The sequence below is a fragment of the Coregonus clupeaformis genome, unplaced genomic scaffold, assembly GCF_020615455.1.
Source record: "Coregonus clupeaformis isolate EN_2021a unplaced genomic scaffold, ASM2061545v1 scaf0102, whole genome shotgun sequence".
Lineage (NCBI taxonomy): Eukaryota > Metazoa > Chordata > Actinopteri > Salmoniformes > Salmonidae > Coregonus > Coregonus clupeaformis.
Genome location: NW_025533557.1, coordinates 1 through 9,371, shown reverse-complemented (window position 1 = coordinate 9,371; position 9,371 = coordinate 1). Strand labels below are relative to the sequence as shown.

General features: G+C 42.2%; 1 protein-coding gene and 1 pseudogene across 1 annotated transcript; one reads left to right on the top strand and one right to left on the bottom strand.

Annotated features, from left to right (window-relative positions):
• The first annotated feature begins 902 nt into the window (after window positions 1–902).
• Window positions 903–4,824, top strand: LOC121581374 (annotated as a pseudogene).
• A 1,169-nt stretch (window positions 4,825–5,993) lies between these two features.
• Window positions 5,994–7,841, bottom strand: LOC121581373 (bone morphogenetic protein 2-like). Its single transcript, XM_041896886.1, has 5 exons — window positions 7,529–7,841; window positions 7,185–7,321; window positions 6,929–7,051; window positions 6,645–6,844; window positions 5,994–6,417 (listed from the first exon to the last, which is right to left on the bottom strand). The coding sequence occupies exons 1-5, from the start codon at window positions 7,839–7,841 to the stop codon at window positions 5,994–5,996; spliced, it is 1,197 nt and encodes a 398-aa protein (XP_041752820.1).
• Between the last annotated feature and the right edge of the window lie 1,530 nt (window positions 7,842–9,371).

Below are 9,371 nucleotides of genomic sequence, written 5' to 3'. Positions count from 1 at the left end.
TAGTCACCAAGAAAACAATTGGTAACACACTACGCCGTGAAGGACTGAAATCCAGCAAGGGTTTTGCCACCAAGTACTAAGTCATGTTTTGCAGAGGGGTCAAATACTTATTTCCCTCATTAAAATGCAAATCAATTTATAACATTTTTGACATGCGTTTCTCAGGATTTTGTTGTTGTTATTCTGTCTCTCACTGTTCAAATAAACCTACCATAAAAATTATAGACTGACCATGTCTTTGTCAGTGGGCAAACGTACAAAATCAGCAGGGGATCAAATACTTTTTTCCTTCACTGTATATCTGTTTTAGCCTTCAGTGAACTGTGGTAAGGCAGAAAATGATAAGGCAAAATAACTGTCACTCTCTCTTTTCAAACAGACCCTTGATAACAAACACAAAGCTATGGGAATGTATAGTCTGCGAGCATGCCTTGAAAACGGTACATGTCCTATACATTTAGATGTTATTTTGTAATTAACTTCAAAATAATTGTTATTATCGGATGACAGGTGCATATTCAGTAGTTTTGTGTTGAGTGCTTTTTCCTAATCTGGGGACCAGAGCCCCAGACAGAATCACGTGTGAGGTAAATATTATTCACATGGTAATCTAATGCACTGGCAAATAAACTGTGGACAGGGAAGGACATCTGGAATATCTACATTAAAAAAAGGTGAGCAAATATTTTCTAACCATGTTAATTCATGTTTTGATCGACACTAGTGACAGTTTTGGTAAAATTTGACTAAAAAGGTTTTTAACAATTGAAAAATATGATTATTATTATTTATTTATTTTGTAAATGGTAACATTGGTTATGTTTTTGTTACATTCTATAGCTTAATCTATAGTATTAAAATGATCCTTATGGTCAGGTAGACCATATCCTGTCTCGACTCAGATGCCTCCCAGCTCTAATGGCTCGTCTCTGGCTGCTGAGGACCTAGAGAAGAGGGATGCCCAGAACTGGGCACAGAGACCCAGGCAGGGGCAGAGCAACGGGGCCCAGAGCTCTTACCATGCTATGAGCCACCTCAGGAAGAATGCCTTTGTGGTCCTCACTGTGGCTGCAGTCATAATATTTCATATTATTTTATATTGTATTTCTTTTTTTTTTGTTAGTATTCTTCTTAAAACTGCATTGTTGGTTAAGGGCTTGTAAGTAAGCATTTCACTGTAAGGGCTACACCTGTTTTATTCGGCGCATGTGACAAATACAATTTGATTTGATAATAGGGAAGTGAAATTCAATCTTCAAAATACAGAGCTCACATTTCTCTTTATTGTATAAATTGTATAAATATATACAATTAAATTATAAATGTTTCTGTATTGTACTGTATATTGTATTGTAAATTATGTGTTTGCTCAATATTTACAATGTTGTGTCAGAATAGAATATCTCCTTGACACACTTGGCTTTCTCCCTGGTGATTGACTGGCCAATTCTCTATGTGCAGAACATCACTTGACAGATTGGGGTCAGGGTCAATTTGAATTGAAGTCAGAGAATTCAGGAAATTAATTGAAATTCCAATTCAATAATTGAAAAAATTACATCAATTTTCAATGATTTCTCAATAAACTGAATAGGAGAATCTATTTATTTCAACAACTAGGGGTTGGTCTGGGTTTCGCTCTGTGCTCCCGGGACATGACGGCCAGAGACATTAAATATGTATCTTTCCCTGGAGAGCTGCTGATGAGGATGCTGCAGATGCTGGTGCTTCCTCTCATCGTCTCCAGTCTGTTCACAGGTAAAGGAAGTGCACATGCCCACGCATGCACGCACGCAGTCACACACGTACGCATGCATGCAATCACACACATAAACACTTCCTATTATTTGACTACTATTTCAGCCATTCCTTGGTTTCTATCTTCCAGGGATCAGTTCTCTGGACACTAAGGCATCAGGGAGGATGGGTGTTCAGGCTATCATCTACTACATGGTGACCACCATCATCGCTGGGTTCACTGGCATCATCCTGGTGATAATACTCCAGCAGGGAAAGGCACAAGGGCTGCCTCAGCACCTTCTGGTGGCATCATCAAGACGGTGCAGACTAGACGCCTTCGTGGATCTGGTCAGGTAAAGAACTGTTTGGATTTTTTTAACATGTTTTCACAGATTTGTGAGTGACATGAGCCTGCCTACCTTTTAATATTCCTATTTTCTAAGGTGATTCATCATTTTAGGTGATTCATAGGGCCAGGAATGTTTCCTGGTCAGCTGATGTTGTTGGGGAAAAACTCCTGACCAAATAATTGGTCATGTTGTAGTAAATCTAAAAGTTAGTAGAGGGTTAAGCATCTATTTCCCACATGTATGTATGCATTTTGTTGAGTGGTTATTGTCAGTGTTGCTCACCAAATGGTTGTTTTTCTTCTAGAAACATGTTCGAAGCCTGTTTCAAACAGGTGAGGTCAAGCCTTTTATTTTCCTGTATCTCAAAAGGCCCATCAAGATAAGGATTATGTGATGATTTACATATCTCTTTTCATAGGAAAATCAACCAGTAACATTAACATAAATATCTATCAATCTCCATCTAGATTGATCCATCAAGAGGGTCTTCAAAAAGAACATAACCACCATGGTCAATCTCACCCAGACCAGTGGGATTATCACCTCCTCCACCCCAGCCAGCCCCACAGAGGAACAGGGGGAGGACATGGTGTCCATAGCGGGCTCATCCAGTGGGGTGAATGCCCTGGGTCTGGTGGTCTTCTCTATACCCTTTGGTCTGGTCCTGGGAGGAATGAAGACACGGGGACAGCCACTGAAGGACTTCTTTGACTGCCTGAATGAAGCCATCATGCGCCTGGTCAGCATCATCATCTGGTAAGCGACTATAATGTATAGTAGTATGTATAGTTCGATTTAAACATTGTTTATAGATAAACATTGTGTACCTTTTTTCCTGAAGACCCAGGACTACAAGCACAGGGACTACAAGCACAGGCCATGATTTTTTAAACTGAATTAAGTATTCTTAGTTATATAATTAGGCCTAATTTTTTATACAAATTACAGTATGTGAATGGTGGAAATCTGCTGAGATCCCTTTGTCTCTCTTTACTAATCTTGCCCCACCCTGGTCTCCATCCCACAGGTACACCCCAGTAGGAATCCTGTTCCTGATTGCTGGGAAGATCGTTGAGTTGCGTGACGTTGGGGAGATGGGGGTTCAGCTAGGCATGTACACTCTGTGTGTGATAACAGGCCTACTGGTCCACAGCCTGATCACCCTGCCGCTGCTCTACCTCACTGTCACAGACAGGAACCCCTACCTGTTTATAGGAGGCCTGCTGCAGGCCCTACTCACTGCATGGGCACCTCCTCCAGGTGAGGCTACTCAGGAAATACTGCACACCCTGGAGCTTTGGGTTGGACTTCAAGAAGAGGAACGACACCTTATTATTTGTTATTATCAGTGTTATTATGTTGAATAACAGAAAAGAAGAAACTCAGGGTCCTGATAAAGGTCTTATGATTAAAGCAGTCATTCATTCATCTATCCATCCACTCATGTAATTTAGTTCCTAACCATCTGCTTCTTTCACTCTCACCTTCCGCTGTCTGGAGGAGACCAATTGCGTGGACAAGAGGGTGAAGCGCTTCATGCTCCCCGTGGGCGCCACCATCAACATGGACGGGACGGCGCTCTACGAGGCTGTGGCGGCTGTCTTCATTGCTCAGGTCAACAACATGGACCTCAACTTTGGCCAGATATCAGGTAGATAACGATACTGAATAATAATGGATTGGAGTTAAGATTGGACTAACTTTATAGTCCCTGAAGATAAATGTATCTTGGTTACATTACAGTTATGTACTGTTGAAGCTAAAGTGATTTACATTGTGTTGGAGGGGGGACCAGGCAAGACGAGGGAAAAAACTCAGCCCAGAGTTTTCCCTGGTCAGTACATCTCATGGCCCTATATTCTGTAGTTATCTAGCTTAATCGAGAACCAGGCTTCCCTAGTTGGAAAGCCTGGTGAAGTCAATGGCAGGAAGTAGCTAGAAAGGGATGCAAACCCGTTGTAAATCTGTGACGCCTCGTAACACGTCAAACCAATCAAATGCTTTGATGAGCAGAGAGTATTCAAGCAGAGGGATTGTAATGCCTTCATCGACTCGATTTTGTGTATAGAGCACACTTCTGGCAAAACAGAATTAAGTTTTTCCTCCAGGTTTTCTTCCATTTTCTGCAATGCTGCAAACTAGCATGCGCAACAACTCTCTGCAAAATATGTCCTACCCGGTCGGAAAACAGTGACGAACAAAACACACAGCACCCTTTCTACGGGCATGTGGGGGGAGGGTTCTTGAAATGTTACATCCAATAATGTAGCAGACCATTCAAACCATTTAGGCTAATACAAAATTCTCCAGACCTCGAAAGTAGGCGTGATAACAACGTGATTTCGGGGTATGGCTACGCCAGTCTAGTAGTTATCTAACTCATATTTCCTGTTCCCAGCATCACGGCTACAGCAGCCAGTATTGGAGCAGCAGGGATCCCTCAGGCTGGCCTGGTCACCGTGGACCTCTGTCGGTCTGCCCACTGAGGACATCACCCTCATCATAGCTGTCGACTGGTTCCTGTAGGTGTCATGAAAAGTGTGTATGTGTACGTGCGTACGAGTGTGCGTGTTTCTGTCTGTCTACAACATTACATATCATTGTCCTCATCATTTCCTAACCCATATTCTCTGCCTCTCCAGAGATCGTCTGAGGACCACCACTAACGTGCTGGGTGACTCTATTGTGGAGCATCTCTCTAGGCACGAGCTACAGGTCTCCAGGACTGCAGTGGTGGACCCTGACTCCAAGATTGTAGCAGTGGACCCTTTAGTTAGAGAGGAGAGAGGTAAACCCCTCCTGCACACAGAGAACAACACAGCCTGCCACAAATATTAGAGAGAGCTCTATGTGAGGCTTGTATATATGTTTCATGTGAACCTTGTGCATAAAGCCATGTCCAGGAACTTGGATATTGTTGGATGCTCAGTAACATAATGACACCTGGGCTATAGTAGAATTTGTAGTAGCCTGGCTGTAAAAGTGTTGTTTTTTGACTGTTGTTCAGTTGTTTTGTGTATTTTGTGATTAAAATCAAGTGCCTTTTTATGTGTAAAATTTAATATATTTTACCTCCATTATTTAACAAATGTGTGTTTCTTGGATTCTGGTTAATTTTGTAAGACAAATGATAAATGCGTGTCTGAAAAAACACCAAAGTTTGTGGTCTTGTGTTGTCAGAAATGATAGCTCAACAAAAGCATAATTTTTTTCTCACTATTTATTAAAACGTTATTATAGTTCACCATCAGCAACCATATAATATACACATTTACAACTGTCACAGAAAATCAAGTCATGCTCTTTCCTATATTATAATTTATACCTATTTACATATATTACAATGCCACATATAGGACTGTGCACAATGCTCAGTTTTCCCTAACTTGTAGGCTAGCAAGTTTGCACAGTCCATTTTCTACTCTGTTACATTGCTAGCTGTCTCTCGAGTGGCGCAGTGGTCTAAGGCACTGCATCGCAGTGCTAGCTGTGCCACTAGAGATCCTGGTTCGAATCCAGGCTCTGTTGTAGCCGGCCACGACCGGGAGACCCATGGGGCGGCGCACAATTGGCCCAGCGTCGTCCAGGGTAAGGGAGGGAATGGCCGGCAGGGATGTAGCTCAGTTGGTAGAGCATGGCATTTGCAACGCCAGGGTTGTGGGTTCGATTCCAGTATGAAAAAAATAAAAATAAAATAAACATGTATGCACTCAAGTCTGGATAAGAGCGTCTGCTAAATGACTAAAATGTAAATGTAGCTGGTCTCAGTTGTACAGTCCAACACCTGTGGCAGTCAGCCATCCACAAACAGCAGGGATGCGTTGAGAACATTGTTCTCTCCTAAATGCGAATCCAGTGCTGCTCTGTGTCAGCCATCTTGTTTCAACGGTCACCCCATCTGGCTCAGTGACAGCCGCAGCTTCCTGCCACCATGTCATCATACTGCTTCAGCACCACATTCTCGTCATCATCAAAGTAGAGGAGGTTGATGGAGAAGAACTTGTCAGGCATACAGCATGGCGTCGCAATGCCTTTAGTCAGCTTCAGAGCGTTGATGATGGACTGAACAGTGGCGTGGTTAGTGGGCCTCATGTTCTGGCCCAGGGGGAAGGGACAGGAGCCCTTACAGTGGTAGGCATTGTACCCCCGAGGTGACACGATCCACCCAGACCATCCAATCTCCTCAAAGTCCACGTGGAGGGCTAGGCGCTGGCATGTAATCTTCTCCCCATCCTCGTAGTCCAGGGAACGTGCACTGCGGTGGGGGCCTGGGCGTTGAGGAGGCTTGGCAGGACGGGGATGGCAGGCAGGCTGGGGAGAGCAAGGGATCTGGAGGGGAAGGAAGGAGGTGGTTAGGGAAATGTGGTTCTAATTCAATGGAATATATGTTAAATGAAGATTAAAGTGATAAAATGTTATTGTAAAGACATAGTAAAAATGGAATACTTTAATAGAGTAGTGATAGAGTAAATAATGATTATAGCGCAAATAAAAGATAAAGTAAAACTACACAGTGAGAATCATGTTGTAATACCAAAGTATTGGTGTCTAAATCTACCGTTGAGTGTGTTCTCCAGAGCAGCAGCACGGCAGCCATCATCAGTGAACAGCACCAGCATGGGCTGCTTGCTTTGGTGATGGTTCCTTTCTGAAGCGAAACGAACCACCTTCTGATCCATCTGGCTTCCTCCCAGGGTCTGCACTGTCACCAGCAGACCCAGGTTACTGCCTTCTTCAACCATCCAGGAACTAACCTTTGTAGGGAGAGGGTTGTGGTGGTTAGGAATGGGTGGGTGGGTGGGCGGGCGGGTGAGCAAGTTAATTAATGAATTAATTACAGCTTGTGTGATGGTAAACACCTCCCAGCCAGTGGAGTGGACAGGGATCAGTCTAGAAGACAACAGCTTCTTCCCCTGAGTTATGTTCATTTTGCTGCAATCCATGAGCTGGTAGACACTGACCTGTATAGGGAAAGAATGGATTAACTTACCTTATACTTTTGGGGAGATAAGGAACAGTTGACTCTGTGCAGTCTAAGGAGTTGAAGGACAGTGCATGTCTGCCAAGAGAAATTAGTCCCATTTAGTAACTTACCTGACAGAAGTGATGTCTGTTGAATGCTGTGGAGGCCTGGGGCTGCAGTTTGAAGATATGTAACTCAGCAGTTAGAACCTTCTCACTCCTGGCCACTGTGGATAAGTTGAACAGGAACTCCACTTGTTCATTGTGCACTGTATGGGAGAAGGATGCGTATTGTGAAGATGAGAACGCAACAAAGGTTTCCTGATGATAGATCAACTTTGGGCCTACTACCCGTGCGTAATTTCTTTTTGTAATATCTGTGTAAAAGACATACATAGTGGCAGGTGCAATAGTTTAACACGTAGGTCTAACAGAGACGATCTATCGACAATGTATTAACAAGGTTAAAATCTTGCGTTTGTCGAAGAAACTGCGAACTGTATTCCCCTCCAGAAGGTAGGAATCCTTGGTAACACCGTCCACATCTGCGACTGTGTTGTACAGGTCGAGCATGTACTGAGGCGACTGCTTATCGCCCCGGAGGAGAGGAGGGACCTCCATACCAAAAACCTCCAGGAGCCTCTTGATAGCAGCTGAACGCACTTCTTCAGATTCGTTCTCCATGGAAAAGTGGTTTTCCAAATGTATTGATGGTTTTGAAGTAGCCAAGCCCACTAACGTGGCGATGATCATGGCAACAGGTAACATGTCAGAGTGGTGGTGGTGCATGGTTATTGTTGTGGGTCCATGGAGCATCGATGACTTGTCCTCCAGCAGTCGAAGTCCGAGTGACTGGAGAGCTTTGGATGACCCAAGTTTTATATCAAATGCTCCAGCATTGGCTACAGTGTCCTTAAACCCTCGGACAACAACCATAAAAAAATATGCTATTTAGTCGCAAATGTAAATCAACAATCAGCGAGTGTAAAGGAAGGCTAATTTAACAAGGTGTGAACCCGATTGTAGATTTAATTGAAACGGGCCTCTCAACGTCTGACGAGAAAGAAGAATGTTTTCCTGGTAATTTGGGTCAAATAAAAACATTAAATGTAAAAGGTCCAGAAAATGATGAAGCCTTTCTGTAGACAGCATAGCTGAGGAAGTTTGCTCACCGTAGGAGGTTAACCGCCACAAAATGGATCCATTAATTCAGACAAATGGGGATAATGTCTTACGGGAACAACAATTAGCCTACTTATATAAACATAAAGAGGCCACCTATTTGGGGATGTACACTTCGTTTCCATTTTAATCATGTCTTGGCACCTGGTCAAACACAATACCAACTATTTTGTCCTCCCTAAACTCATTAAAAAAATCCTGTTACAATCATTGAACCCATCTCTAAATATGCAAATTCAACATTCATTAGTGTGGATAAATTCAGGCTTGAGCGCCCTCGTGGAATTAAGGGGTGCATTACAGTTGGCTTTTTTAGTTCCAGTAAGCAATTAAGCATTTATATCCGGACTAGAACACTCTTGTAAAATATCTTAATCCACTTTTTCGATTGCCAATTGTGTGTGGCAATCAAATTAATTGTGTTGCTAAATGTAGTCTTTCACGTTCAGTTGTTTTCAACTATTCTAACAGTCTCTCTATCTCCTTACGCTTGGGCTATTTTTAGCAACAGAACTAGTTACTAGATTGATTTTTATTATCAATGTATTATTTACATTATATGTTGTAGTTATCATTAATACTGGTTGGGAAAAGTTTTATAGTGAGTAATAAGCACTACCGGTGGTATGCCTTTTGGTTCCTTTCATCATTACCCACCTATTTTTAGCAAATCGAGAGAAATTCTAAATTCTGTAAAATTAAGAATTTATAAAATGGCAGTCACCACTTGGGTGGTAGGTTGAAAATAGTAAAATAACTTTCAAGACACTCAAAACATGCATGTTCTTCAACATATGTAATATGCTTCTTTACCACATATGACATGTAATCACTAAAATCATAAATTCTCATCAAAGAACAAAAGCCACACACAGAGCCCATTTTACAAACTCAAATTGTTGTTTTACAAGTAGATACAGTGAGGGAAAAAAGTATTTGATCCCCTGCTGATTTTGTACGTTTGCCCACTGACAAAGAAATGATCAGTCTATAATTTTAATGGTAGGTTTATTTGAACAGTGAGAGACAGAATAACAACAACAAAATCCAGAAAAACGCATGTCAAAAATGTTATAAATTGATTTGCATTTTAATGAGGGAAATAAGTATTTGACCCGCTCTCAATCAGAAGGATTT

What these genes read in the sequence shown, in the direction of transcription:
- LOC121581373 (XM_041896886.1), bottom strand. Translation starts at nt 7,841, where the DNA reads ATGCACCACCACCACTCTGACATGTTACCTGTTGCCATGATCATCGCC. An exon ending in TGTTTACCATCACACAAGCT is followed by an intron (nt 6,845 to 6,928) that starts GTAATTAATTCA and finishes CTCCCTACAAAG; the next exon opens with GTTAGTTCCTGGATGGTTGA. An exon ending in GAGAACACACTCAACGGTAG is followed by an intron (nt 6,418 to 6,644) that starts ATTTAGACACCA and finishes TCCCCTCCAGAT; the next exon opens with CCCTTGCTCTCCCCAGCCTG.